This window comes from Tenebrio molitor, chromosome 3, assembly GCF_963966145.1.
Source record: "Tenebrio molitor chromosome 3, icTenMoli1.1, whole genome shotgun sequence".
Taxonomy (NCBI): domain Eukaryota; kingdom Metazoa; phylum Arthropoda; class Insecta; order Coleoptera; family Tenebrionidae; genus Tenebrio; species Tenebrio molitor.
The window spans coordinates 1533729-1548511 of record NC_091048.1 but is presented as its reverse complement, the minus strand read 5'-3'; the positions used below and the strand labels follow the sequence as shown (position 1 = coordinate 1548511).

The following is a 14783-nucleotide window of genomic DNA, read 5'->3' as shown; positions in this document are numbered from 1 at the left end:
CTTAAAAAATGCTCTCGAAGATAAGATACAATTTTATCGTCTTGTGTAATAAATAACTATTAATCTACTGTCCGATATTAATTTTGTTATTAAACAATTAATTAAAACAAAACAATTGGAAAAGCAAAATTTGAATAAATCATCTCATTAGATGAGAAAAAATTAAACATACCTCTGGAAACATAGAATTCCTATTTTACATAATTATTTTATTCTTAATAAGCAGACGGACAGACAGACTATACTTCCCATTATTTATTTACTCATATTACAATTTTTATATTTATGTCATTTGAACTGTGTTTTTAAGATTCATTATAAAATCTAAAATTTTTAGTTACATATTTTTTAATTTTTCGAAAATTTGCTCACGTCACAGTCCACTATCCATCAAATTTTGCGCAACGATCTGACGACCTTTCACTTACAAAAATACAATTAAAATCAAGATAATGCTCTACAAATTCCAGTGTTACTCGTATAACACGACCAAGATTACAAAGGAATTTCTTACATGACAAATGTTCTCAACTCAATTTGTTGCAGTTGCAGATAACAGATAATTTATTTCTCTTCCCACTGTATGCAGCATGCAGCAATCTAGAATGACTTTCAGTTTACAAAGAAATAAATATGTAATAGTTACACATATCTTTTAATATATCTGAATAATTTTCATATTAAATAATTTGATTTACAATTTTATAAATTACCATTGTACTTTTTGAACGATCTTTTGATCGTGTTAATCAATTCAGAATAAGTGCCTTTGATATAAAGCAAACTAGACTCTTCTTTTAGATATTTTTTTTAGTAAGGAATAGAATATTAAGTATAAGAAGCATTTTGTAGCACGCACGGGTTTAGGGCACAACGAGCTTGCGAGGACTGCCATGAAGGAGTAAAAATTCGTTTTGTTTTGACGTTTATTTTGACATTCCATTTTCGTCATGCCAAGATCAGGAGTGCCAACTTTGAAAAAATAAATTGCACTAAGTTTGTGTCAAAACATGAATTTCTATTACAGCACGCAATATGGGTTTCGTAATAGCTTTTCTAGATTTTCTTCTCTTAAAAATTAATGAAGTTCCATTTAGTAAATTTACACAATCGTCAAGGAAAACTAACCAGGTCAAATCAGTAATCCTAAGTGATTACAAAACCGTAGCTTTAAGTTAAATTAAATTATTTATTATTTGCTCAATTTGTGTTGCCAGTATTTTCATAGTTATACAAAAATAATTAGAGGTTTTTTGTCTGTCCTAAAAAATTCGAAAAATGCGGATATTGCATAAAAATGAAATTTTGTAAGTTATATCTTTTTATTTTAATTTTATTCCTAATCGACCTTCTACTTTTTGAAACATTTTACAATTAATTTCTGTCCTGTTTTCCTAGTGTATTCAGATACCTACCTTGATAATATATTAATATTAAACACCGAGTATTTTAATTATAGACCATTGAGAACTGTCATTTCTTGAAATAATAAAAAATCCAATTCTGTTGAATTATTACTCACGAGAATAAAATTTGCGACACGAGCTGTGGACAAGTACTGTATCATCCGAGTCAGTAACAGCCGCTACACGCGAATAAAATTACAATACTTTTTCTACGATCTACAAAGTTCATAATTTTTACTATCAAAATTCATTTATTTCTTTAAAAAATGGACGGACTCGCGAATTATGAAAAAGTGATTATGTTAAATATGCAATTGTGTATAATGAGTCATTAATCACAGCCGTGGGTAACAAATAGCATTACTTAACAGTAAACGTACGTATTATTTAAAATGAGTAGAAAAATAGATCTTATTCTATATACATTAGCAATGTATGTAACAGTATTGTACTAGAACACTCTGTATATCGTATACCTTCTTCCAAACCTCATCCCGTCTAATTTGTGTCAAATAGAATTATCTCGGGTCATTGTTCCCAAAAAAAAATACCAGGTTCCCTCCGGGGCTAATACCACAGTCAGACCCCTTACGGCTAAAATTCCTGCTGGCTTTAATGGGAACTTGAGTTGTTTGATCGTGCTTTTTCGGTCGAAACGTTGCCAGAATCGTGTATTTACATGTTATATCCCCGTTAAGCGCTCCTCTTTGTTGTTGCGAACGATTCTTTTACCACGGAAAAATCCCTCTAGCTGTCTTTCGCCCTCGGACGTTCTTTGATCGCTGTGATTTTCCTGTTTGCGATTTTTTTAAATGTCGAAGGGAGTAACGAAAGGGAACACGCCTCTTAATCTAAACCGACTTTTACTGCGCTTAATGTTAAGCGTGTTGTAATAAAAGTGGACCCTCCCTTTTTCTCCAACGCCCGAGGGTTTCCATTTTTTTTGCAGGTAGTTGCCCGATGCTAGTTCCACTGTAATGAGCCATTAGCATGAGAAAAAAAATACAAAACATGTTTTACCCACGACTGTGGAATACACGGATCTCCTACCCACTCATTTTAGACAAGTAATTACTTAATTTATGCGGTAATAAATGTTTTACCGCACGCTGTGTAGTAAAGTGAAAAATTAAAGCAAATCAAACAAGCTAAGTGATATTTGACTGTTGCTTCGATGTCTGAAGGCAGATCCTTGTCTAAAGAACTCATTCTTTCTTCGCGAATTTTCAAAAATGAAAATCCAAATTTTGCTGTATAAGTTGCTATGATTTTGAAAACAAGCAGCCCCTAGGTATTACTACTTTGTATCGACTTATTTTAACTACTTGTGCCAACTTCACATGCGTGCGATAATAACGTGTATATCCCACGCGTTGCGTAAATAACTATTTTTCTCTTTAAATAAGTTTTTTCTGTCCATGTCAAAAAAGGACAAATAAAACGCAAGTTTTTCTATGTTATGCTTTATGAAGATAAATAATACCACAATTGTCGTTAACTACTTGTCTTTAGTTTAACTGTTACCGCAAAGTGGCATTGTATTTTACTTATGCATCATTATCCTCTCTAATAAACAAATGTGTTGTACTTATGAAGTAGGAAAACAGTAGCTTTTTCTTACAAGCTCATGAAGAATCCGAAGAAGCCTAGAGTAAATTGCAAATCTCAGAACTACTGACCCAACCTTGGTTTTTCACATTTATGCGTCACTTTTTCCACAACTATTTAACTTTTGTTGTATTTTTCCACATAATAGATTTATTAAATTCCTGGCTTGGTCAACAAGAACTTTTTCCTGTGCTTACTCTATTTACACGTTTACGCTCAATTTATAACTTTTTGTGTCACTGAGACCAACCAGTCATGAATAATTGCCCACACGAGCAATTGGGTTTTGTATTTTTGCGCAAAAAACTTACTACAGACATAGATCTTGAAGGTTACGACGCCAAAAAGTAAAATCTGGTTGGACCAAAAAACGAATTTTTGTTAAGTCGGTTCTTTTATCTCCCACATTCTCTCAGCGGGAAGCGAAAAAAACACCCATGGCATTGAGTTTTTTGGTGGTAAAAGCCACAATCGACTAATTTCTTGTTGTTTTCCCATTATCTGGAACATTTCCACCGATTACTCATGTGTAGGCAAAAAACCCACTGTGTTCGATTTTTGCAGAGGTCAGCAGGTCATGGATGCCAAATTCCACCGGGTCAAAACCAAAGAAACCGACGACGACGAGTATGGTCCCAATGAAGTCTACAGGATATGGAAGAACGTCTTGCTCATCGGGTTCGCCTTTATGATTCACTTCACGGCCTTCTGGGGCACATCTAACCTGCAGAGCTCCGTCAACGCCGACGACGCTTTGGGAACGTTCACTTTGGCGGCGATCTACGCCTCTCTCATATTATCCAACGTCTTCCTTCCGACCATCGTAATCAGGTGAGGAGCTGATATGCGTGCTTGTCATTCTTAACGAAGTCTGCACGGAGCTTGCATCACCAATTAGACACTGCTGCAATTTAGAGGGTGCTCTTATGAGAATTGACTGAAAATATTTCCCGATTCTCCACATCACATTTTTAATATTGCAAATAACCTTGTCTAGGTATTTTTGACGTAACCATTTCAGAAAGTTCTCAATTAAAATTTTTCAAAAATTTACATGAGCCACATTGTGGACACACCTTCAATGCACATTCTCATTTTTTATGGTTTGGGTGGTTCAGTTTAGTATTCACATAATTTGCTACGAGTTAATGTTAAAAGAAACATAATAAGTGTTGTACCGAATAAAATTATTCAGAAAATGTAACCTTCTATCAACTACTTTGATATGCACAAATGGGACATTTCAGCAACTTCATAAATCGTTGACGTAATTTCGAGCAAATTGAAATGAAAGTTGTTATTGTTAAAAGCATTATTAAATGATGTTCTGCAACTGTGATAAACATTTAAGAAAAATGCTACATTATTATCGCTAACTAATTCGATATCGGCTTGTCAAAAGCCAAGCTTAAGTTGTTTTTCGTAATTTCAAGATCTTTCCAACTTTTATCGAAGATTCAGAAATCTATATATATAGTACTGAATGTCTGTTTGTTTGTATATTTTGTATGCAAATCTACAGTTTTACTCCGATCTTGATGAAATTTTGTACACTTGATCTTCAAAACAAGAAAAAAATTACTGTCTACTTTAATTTTACAAAAACCAACCCCTACTACCATTTTCAACCCTGTTAAGAAAAATAGACAGTTTTTTCGAGTTGGAAATACCCTCACCTTCGCCGCTTCACCCCTATTTCATCCTTTGAGTATATCGTCACCTTCACCGCTTGACACCCCCAAAAAGCAACCCCTATTATCATTTTTAAGCCTGTTAAGCACAAAAAAAGTTTTTTCGAGTTGGAAATCGCGTTTGCATGATATGTTCAGGTGTCATAGTTACATTTGGTTGTTTATAAAAGTAGCAAATTTCGCAAAATGTGTTTGAATGATTGTGTTTTACCGGAAGATGTCTTAAATGAAGCAGAACAAGCTTCAAATATGTAGCTTAATACCGGAAAAATCAAAAGGCAGGTATCTGAAATGAAACGAGATAATCAAACAATAGGAGGATCTAAATAAGGTTACAACTGAAAATAAAAATGTTATGTTGGCGTATTTTCATGAATTGGTAAGTGATCATAGTGTTAGTTTCTTATCGTATTGATCTTTTTGTTTATATAGTCGAAGAAAAGTCTTCTACAGTAAAGTTTTAATTATTCTTCGTAAAAAGACAAACTTCATATTGAAATTACTGCGTTTATAGCAATACATGAAAGTAGAAACATAATTTTAAAACATTCTGAAATTTACGGGCAAAGCCGGCGGATAAAAGCTAGTAAGAAATATTTTTTGACACATTTTGTAGACATTTCAACTCCTAAGACTTGAAGTGTTTCAAGTCCGGTTACAAAAAAAGCCACTTCAACCGACTATGAAGATACAAAGGCATGATTTTCGACCGCTTGAAGATAAATTACTTTTTAGTGTATTTCGTGTGATCCTCTCCAAAATATTGTTGCAGTCTCTTATCTGTTTTCGTAACACAATAACTAAATTTTCGAAAAAATGTTTCAAATGAATGTCACAGTAAAAGACTGGCAGAGCTTCAGAAGCATGACATGTTTTCCTGAGATAACAATTTAAATAACTTTTCGCTTCTGTGAAGACCCTATGGTCTGTCAAAAGATGCAATCACCATATCAATACACAGAGACAGAACTGCTTTTTAATAGATACATGTTTTTTAAATATTTACTCCAGTGCTATTTTTTTTTTAAGATATGCGTGCGATTAGTAAGAACTAATCAATAATACAAAACAGAAGAAGGATATTCCCGAAGTTGGTGCTCCACAGGGTTTTTCCTTAAACTGTTGACTCACATTTAAATGATCCATTAGTTTCCACTAGCGACTAAGAACTAATTGAGAAAGGCATAAGCACCTCCATGAAAATGCCAAATTCTATTTCAAATTGTTCCAGCGTCGAGTAGAAAGTTTTTGTCTATATTTTGTCTCAAGTTCAGTTTGGAGGCAACCTTCAAGGCTCTCAAGACTACGTAATTAAGAGATTCCAGAGATAACGCCTTATTCGCCATCGATCATAATTATTAAACGAAACGTTGCCTTTGAGCCTTCGAATGAGTCACGCAAGGATCACTTTTCTACCACTTTCTGCGGCCTTGATCTGTGTAAAAACCATACCGTAGCAATTGAACCATATCTTCTTTGATCTCAACAAATACGCATACCAGACCAAGGTCACATCAAAAATACTCGTAACATTTACTATTCTACACAATTTACGATTTTTTGAATTTTTGTGGGTGGTGACATTATTGACAGCCAAGAATTTATAGTAATCAATACTTTGTTTATCTACCGGTTTGATATAATTAAAATTTGCCTTCCGGCCGTTTCAATAAACATTTTTTACCTTCGCTGGGTCTGATTAAAAATTTAAATTGGAGCAGTAAGTGCACAGGTTCAAATCAAAATACGCAAACGGATAAATAAATGAGAGGCGGAGATTGAAATTTTAAAATATGCTTCACATTAAAAAATGCAGAAAACCTTGTTGACAATTCGTTGAGATAAGGTACCCGGGGAGGTGTAAGTTCAGATTGTGATAAATATAGACCTGTCCAATTTACTACTTAATTAAATGATTAATTCATAATTTATTTCAGTTTTTGTAGTTCAACCAATTAGACGCAAATTGATCTACTGATTATTCACTCATCATTATTTATAACTCGATTGATTTTTTTAACTTGTCGATTCATCTGGTGCAGTTTTAATACAAACGTTTAATTTGCGCAATGGATTTAGAAAAAACCATGCGCTTTATTTTAATTTTTCCCTTTCAATTTTGTCTAAATAAAATAAAATGAGTAACATTGTGTATGTAAATATACAGGGTGATCTTGAAAGTTGTGCAGATATTTTAATCACGAGCTACTGGCTTCATGTAGAACTGGGAAAAAATGTTTAAAAAATTCTATGTCAAAAAATAAAATGACATTTATTTTTTGAGCTACAATTTTTTTTAATTGCTTTTAGTCTTCTACGTTGTCAAACAACCTCGTAGGTAAAATTTCGGCACATTTTAAAAATACACCCTGTATATCATATTTTATAAAACGTACACCAATGCGGTTTCCTTGTCTTAAAGCATATTTCCTATTGGTTACTTCGCTAAGTATGCAACCAACAAAACAATTTCCACAGTACATGGTCTGTCCTTCGAAAGCAGAAGTAGCAGTCAAGAACGTTACAATGTCTCTCTTTATTACATGAACAACAAAGGAAAATCGTATAACGTACGTCGCTTCTTTATCTAGCCCAGTATAACCAGCCACATTAGTCCAATTTTCGTTTTATTCTACACTGCAATTTCTTTGAAAAAATGCAAAAAGTGAAAATGAATTACTATTACCAGATTATATTTAAAAAAATGAATACATATAAGAAATAATTTCAGTAGTTAAAGATGAAATGAAAGTTAAAAATGATAATTATTTTAAAAATAGTCAGAACTTTTTGCAAATTTTTAAAACTATTTTTAAGGTTATTTGTCTTGAATTGTAAAGAATAGCAATAATACTATTTAAAGGAAAATTGTTGAGAGTGAGAAACTTCAACGTGAGTAAAAATGTCAAGGTACTTCTTAACTCCACCCTAAAAAGAAAAGTAATTATTTGAAGTAACTATTGAACTAATAGTTAAGAGGTGATTATATTTTACTTTCTAAATCCTACGCGTCATTTTAAATACTGTATTTGAAGTAATGTACTATTGCGGACACGGAATCTTGGACGATTTGTCATTCGATTGACATAAAAATGTAAAACTGGCTTTAGGTGCAACTAACCTCACTTTCGATTTTTGTAATTTTTATCATACTGACATGCCAAAAATAAACTTTCAAATGTCAAATTGTTTCAAACGTCAATCATAATGACAATAACACGTGGCTTGACATTTTTTGAATTGACATAAATTTGATGTCTAAAATTCCGTGTCCGCAACTGTACGTCATTGAATTAAAATTTAAAATCAGTGATTTGATTATGTAACAAATTGTTGTATATCTAAATAAATTTAAATATGAATGCCGGTAACGTTTTATTATGTCATTACATAAATGAATTTAATTATAAAACAGTATTTGTCGCTTTAAGTTTAGATTTTTTGAATTGTTTAATTTTAATACAGGATATAAAGAACTCTACACAGATGTAGTAGGCAGTGGGTACTTCTTTGCTTCAGGCAAAATGTTTTATTTTTACAGCTTTAAAATTTGGTAAAATGTTATGAAAACATGAAGCTCTTAACGATATGACTCTGGTTTGATCCTAAATTGTGACGAAACACATTCACTAGATTTTTTAAATTCATTGTCAATAAATAATCGAATGATATAGACGATCATTAAGCCTCCAATTGTTACGAAAATTGAAGAACATATTTTGCTTTATATGGTAAATACGTCTCTACAGAGAGAAACTTGAAGGGTTCATAATTAAAAAAATACTATATGTATTGACAGAAACATAACCTCACCTCACCTCATAGCAGTTCCGCACCATGTAATAATACGTGTCATGTTTAAATACTTCAATTGGCAAAGCTAAACATTTTGGCATTTAATTGCAATTGCAATCTACCATCAAATAAACAATGATAAGCTCTTTTAATTATTTATTTTAAACAATTTTTGAATGTCAAGAAAATGCCATCAACCACACAATCATGTGACAACGTTCATTCGGTTCATTATTACCATAGAAATAAATAGAGAAAGATTGCTCGTAAGTACTATTGCGGGCCAAAAAAGTGGGATATCAAATTTCTGTCAGTTTAAAAAAATTCGATGTAGTTCAACCTTTACTGTCATTTCTTTTGACACTATTCCAGCTGACAGTTTAAAAATGTATTTTATACTCCTATTTTCCTTTTCCAAATGCGCTCTTCTTTTGATAAAGGTAGATTTTGATTGGAACTTTGCATTAAATAAATATTCACTACGTGCTTACTTACAATCATTCCCTACAACCTACAATACTTAATGACAACGTCAATCAATTCAAAGTAGGGTTAGAATCAGGTAAGGGTCACATTAAAAGTCAAGACAATGACGTTGATGTCCCACTTTTTTTGCCCGCAATAGTACAATGGCCGCTAATAAAAACTAGCCATCACTTTTCTGTCACATCAAAATCCAAATGTGTAATTAATGCTTTAATGACACTGACATTTAAATGATGGCTAACTTTTTTTGCCGGCCACTGTACCTTTTTTCATATAGATAATTAAAACAGCACAGACTAGATCAGGTAGGGTCGGTTCACGCCAGGTCACGACAAGTCCATTCAGTTTCTTTCGTTTTTCTAATGTAAATACAAAGCATTGATCGCATTCTTTTAATATTAACTTCAGTGGAAGCTGGAAGGCTTGTCACGTATTTTTTAGCGTTGAGTTGGCAATACTTAATGACATTTGTACATGAAAGTCATTATTTAAAAATTGTTTTCCAACTTTGTTCAAAATATAAGTTTTGTTTTTGTGTTATTGTATAAGTTGTGTTTGCACAATTGCATTTTATTTTTCGTAAAGTATACGTTCAAAATGCTAAGATATATTTTATTTTGAATTTCACTTGGGAATTATAAAGTTAAGTGTTTTTGGCCAATACACCTAACCAATACAAAACCAACATACCTACTTTACACTGAAATGAAGAAAGAGAAGAAAAAGAAATGTTTTTCTCTTTTATTTCTTTTGCAAGCTTCACCCAGGCTTCAATGCACATGTTTGTTATGCAACCAACTATACACAACGCTTAACGAAAACAACGTGCAATATGATATTGGATTGTTAAAAAAAAATCAAAACCCTTCACATTAAATTTATTTTCCAGATGGTTCGGCTGCAAATGGACCATCGCTTTGTCCTTCATCACCTATATGCCGTTCATCATCGCACAATTCTATCCGAAATTCTACACGATGATCCCCGCTGGTCTCGCCGTAGGTCTCGGAGGAGGACCTTTATGGTGTGCCAAATGTACTTATCTGACAGTTATTTCCGAAGCTTACGGACAAATTACGGGAACTTCGTCCGATATTGCCGTGACACGGTTCTTCGGCGTCTTTTTCATGTTTTATCAGTTCTCGCAAGTTTGGGGGAATCTCATCAGTTCAGCTGGTAAGTGAATATTTATTAAGTTGTCACAAATTCAAAGAAATTTGTCAAGAGATATCTTGCTCCGAGATTTACGAGCAGTATGCGGTTGAATGCAGAAGAAGCTTATTTCCCACAACTTTGACATTGTTCTCTAATATCAACTTTTTTTTTCAACATCTAAAGAACATATAAGCAGAAACATTTAGTAAGCATTTGTTAGTAATTAACTTTATTCAGAATGAAATTGTTATACATAATTTGAATACTACAAGATTAATAATTAATTTCACTAGAGATGACACTTCAAACCTTAATGCGTTTAATCCATTTTTTTTTGTTATATCATGAAATGGTACATTCTTCAACGAACGTATAATGGCTATTATTCAAAAAGATAAAACTTCAAACTTTCCAAATCCATTTAATTTCATTTTTACATCCTGAATATCTCTATTGGTAAAGGGAAAACATACTGCTTTTCTTACAAAAGTATGATGTGGAATCATTATGATGAATCAATGTTTTCGGTATATCATATAACATATCGAATAAAAACCTTTAATACTCTGAAAAACAAGATTACTGTTCTTTGTCAGTTCTATGGATTGTTTCCCATTACTCTCGCTGCAAGCGCGAAGTTCAAGGACAAGTTTTCAGAGTAGTTGATCTTGACAGGTTTCGAAGCGACTGTCAAAAATTTCAAGTACATTTTCTTGTTGTCATTGTCCCAATTGTACAGTTGCGGCCAAATTAAACTGGGCAGCAATTTTTTTCTATTGTAAATCGGAATTAAATATTAAATCACCTGAAAAATCATCTCCTAGTCAATTTTTCAAATTGACATCATTCGTCACTGTTATGTTGTGCCACAGATATGGGTAGGTACAGTCGATGGACAAATAAAACTGGGACAAAAATGACAATCACATAAGTCAAAATTTACAAATTTTCATCGTTTAATTACGGCTTTATCACAAATAGGTTAACTTAGGTATGACATATTATATTATAGACACTGACAAATATTGACAATTCAATGGTCTGATTTACATAGATTAAATTTTAAGTGTCCCAGTTTTATTTGTCCACCGACCGTACCTGGTTACCTGAGAAACTTTCATTTTAAAAGCCTGAATTACCGAAATTTATAGATGACATAAAATGTCAATTTAGTGGTCGCTTTTATTTGGCCGCAACTGTACCATTTCATGTTGTTCAATGTAAGAAAAATATCATTATACTAAAAAGAAAGGATAATTAGAATTGTTAAGACACAGTAAGTTCCGTTTAACTGACAATATCCTCAATTCCTTGACCTTGGATGACGTATCTCGTAGCGGAAACTATGCATGACCAACTTCATTAAACTATGTTATGGCCATTCCAATTCCATTAAAATGCGCTTCGTATGAAGTATGTTATGGATAGTGATGAAGTGGTGCCATCTGTTTGTTAGACATCAAGGTAAAATTGCCGTCAAATTTGAAATTTTGTCAATCAAAAAACTCTGAAAATGCTCATTAAATGCATTATTTGTGGCAATTCTGAAAAACCTTTATTTCAATTTCCCAGCGACAGTGGAGTTAGAGCTAAATGGTTTGAGGTTCTTCGGGAAATTTGTGGTACTAGAAAAGAAATTCGTTAATATAGTTTAATGAAGTTGGTCATGTGATGGAGATGAATTGGCGATATCTAGTGAAATTTAGAATAACCACACATTTAAAAAGTTAAATATCAGGTTATGTTATATGCCATTTCATTGTCAAAAACTGTCAGTTTATACTTTTATGACACTGTGGCCGGAACATGAAAAATTAGTTAGCGTCTTAGAACCTCGATTTCTGTAATTCTTGCATCGTTTTACTCCGAAATGTTCAAGTTCCACGAAGAAATTCCGATTCGGCGTTAGTTTACTGTGATCCTTCATATTTGCGTGTGTAAAAACGTATTTAGAGGAAAGTTAGCGTCTTAGAACCTCGAATTCTGTAATTCTTGCATCGTTTTACTCCGAAATGATCAAGTTCCACGACGAAAACGTATAAATTGACAGTTTTTGACAATGAAATGTCATATAACATAACCTGATATTTAACTTTTTAAATGTGTGGTTATTCTAAATTTCACTAGATATCGCCACTTCATCTCCATCATCGACTTGTCATTTGGTTTACTTTTTTTCGACATTTGGAATGGCCATAACATAGTTTAATGAAGTTGGTCATGAACTATGCTGATAATAGCAGCACCTATTATCCGAACATACAACAACAAGGCTATATCGCGAACTTACGACAATGGATGTTAAGAAGATTTAAATTATATACCGGGTGATTCACGAATCGTGTTTGATTTAGCGCCGTTATTTTGACACATTTGATTGACACTATTGTTTCATTTAAAAATCAGAACTATTCGTAAATCACACTGTATAAATATATACAGGGTGTATCCAAATTCGACCGACAAACTTCCTGGGCAGATTCTAGGATCAAAAATAAACATAAATCTCTTAATACATCTGGGGTCAAAAACGCTTATTTGGCGAGATAATCAACAAAAACGTAAAAACAGTTACGATCTGAATTCCTTGGATTTTATGGGGTTATCTGTGCATTGAACAGGGGGGCGACAATTTGACAATTTTTGTAAATTGTACATAGCTCCTTTTTATTTTTGTACGAATTGTTGTGCCAGCATTTTCCACTCGTTATTATAAAAGTATTATTTCACGGTCACTGTCATTGGGTCAAATAACTAGAAAATGCGAGTAAATAGACAGCTCGTTATAATTTATGGGGGGGCGGGGGGGAAATACTGAAATGAAAATTATATTTCGCAAAAATGATACATAAAAATTTTGTTGTTCTTGACGAGAACTGTCACTGGTTAAAATGAATGTATGTACTTATTTCTGAGACACGTTGTACATATGCAAGTATACCAAATTAAAAGCACAAAAATTGTAATTTTTCAAATTTATTATTATCCATTTTTAATAACTTCACACTCATATTTCAGATGTTATTGGTAGTACAGAAATACCTAATAATGTGCCAGTCAGTTATTTAGTATATACCATTCACGATTGTTTCAAATTCGGACTATCTATGAAAATCTGACATTTTAGTTGGCAGTATTGTGATTTGTCATAATAAATGTATTTTAGGTTATAATTCAACCGAACACTGCTCCGAGGTTATTACATTTTTTAACCAATTGACGCATTAGGAACAATAATAATCGTAAAATTTTAATTGAAATGAAACATACATATAATTGTAGGGCAGTTCTGGGTAAATTATTATTAACTAAATTAATGACAACAATGCGAATATTTAAAAACGAAACGTCATATGACAGGACCTTACGCCAATCTAACAAAAAAATATCTTGGCCTGCTGTGTGTTTAAAACAATCGTGAACGGCTTATAGCTTCCGTCTAATCTCTAATCTAATTGTTATTTTTATCTTTGATAATATACGTTACTAACATCGATAAATAAATAGAATGAAATAAAGTTATTAAAAATTTTCATTGTTCTGATGCATCACACAACATACAGAATAAACGGTTTTAATTAACTGAAACAAAAAAATGAATTATTTATTTTTTTATTTTTATTTCGTCGTTGAAATACTTCCGTTCCAAATTCGTAATTCAAAGACATATTTTCTGTGTAGTTGATTCTCATTGGTCTTAACGCAGCTGTCAAAATGTTTAAGTAAACTTTCTTGTTGCTTTGGTTCCAATGGTACCATTTTGTATCACATAGAGCAAGAAAAATATCGGTGCTCTAAAAATAAATAATTAAACAGATATTGTAACATACAATACAGACTGATTCACATAATTTTCCGACCCTAACGAAATTTAAATGCAACCAGTAATACGTTATTCAGTGATAACTTGATACCTGAATATACTATTAAATCTGGACACTCCTGGCATCAGCGACAATCACTTGACAGTTCTTTTTTGTACAATTTTGAAATATTTTTTGTTAATTAAAATGTGCTGCAATGACGAAGGGATCGATACGATATTGATATATGATGAGTCAGTTTCTTAAATAAAAATTAAAATTTTTATAATTGAGACTTTTGTGAGGGATGTCCAAACCATAAAAAATATAAAATTATTCGTGTTTTTGAGTAAAATTATGAATGGAAAACGTATTACTGGCTGTATTTAAAATTTGTTAGTTATGTGAATCAGTCTGCATGTCAGCACGATACAGCATCCTCAAATTCTTGCCCTTGAAGGATATGGATTACGCCAGTAATCACAACAGCGAGTACAGTATGAATTATTCGGGCGTACATCAGCAAGGGCATATCTCGAACCTCACAAAAGTAATAAACCTCTTATAATTTTTTCCCAAAAAATTATTCTTAACTCGGCTTGTATGTTTGAGAAATATTATTTTGAAATCTTACCTCTAACGTAAACATTAGAATGCTTATAATAAACAGACATGCAATTACGGTGAAGATAAAAAGAAAAAGTCCACTTTGCTTGCACATTCTTTGTCCTGAAGTCAAAAACTCTACGTGTCTCCTGACGCAAAACACCAGTCTCTGTGCGATATTTTCTTGGTACTTTTGGTTATAAATCAGGTCTTCATCGTCAAAATCTTCATAA

General features: G+C 32.5%; 1 protein-coding gene across 2 annotated transcripts in view; it reads left to right on the top strand.

Moving 5' to 3' along the window:
• Window positions 1-14783, top strand: part of LOC138125304 (UNC93-like protein) — a 99874-nt gene that overhangs the window by 51031 nt on the left and 34060 nt on the right. For both annotated transcript variants that reach the window (XM_069040556.1, XM_069040557.1), the window contains exons 2-3: window positions 3579-3845; window positions 9876-10162. In XM_069040556.1, the coding sequence (XP_068896657.1) occupies window positions 3579-3845; window positions 9876-10162 (554 nt within the window). The remainder of the gene's footprint in view (window positions 1-3578; window positions 3846-9875; window positions 10163-14783) is intronic.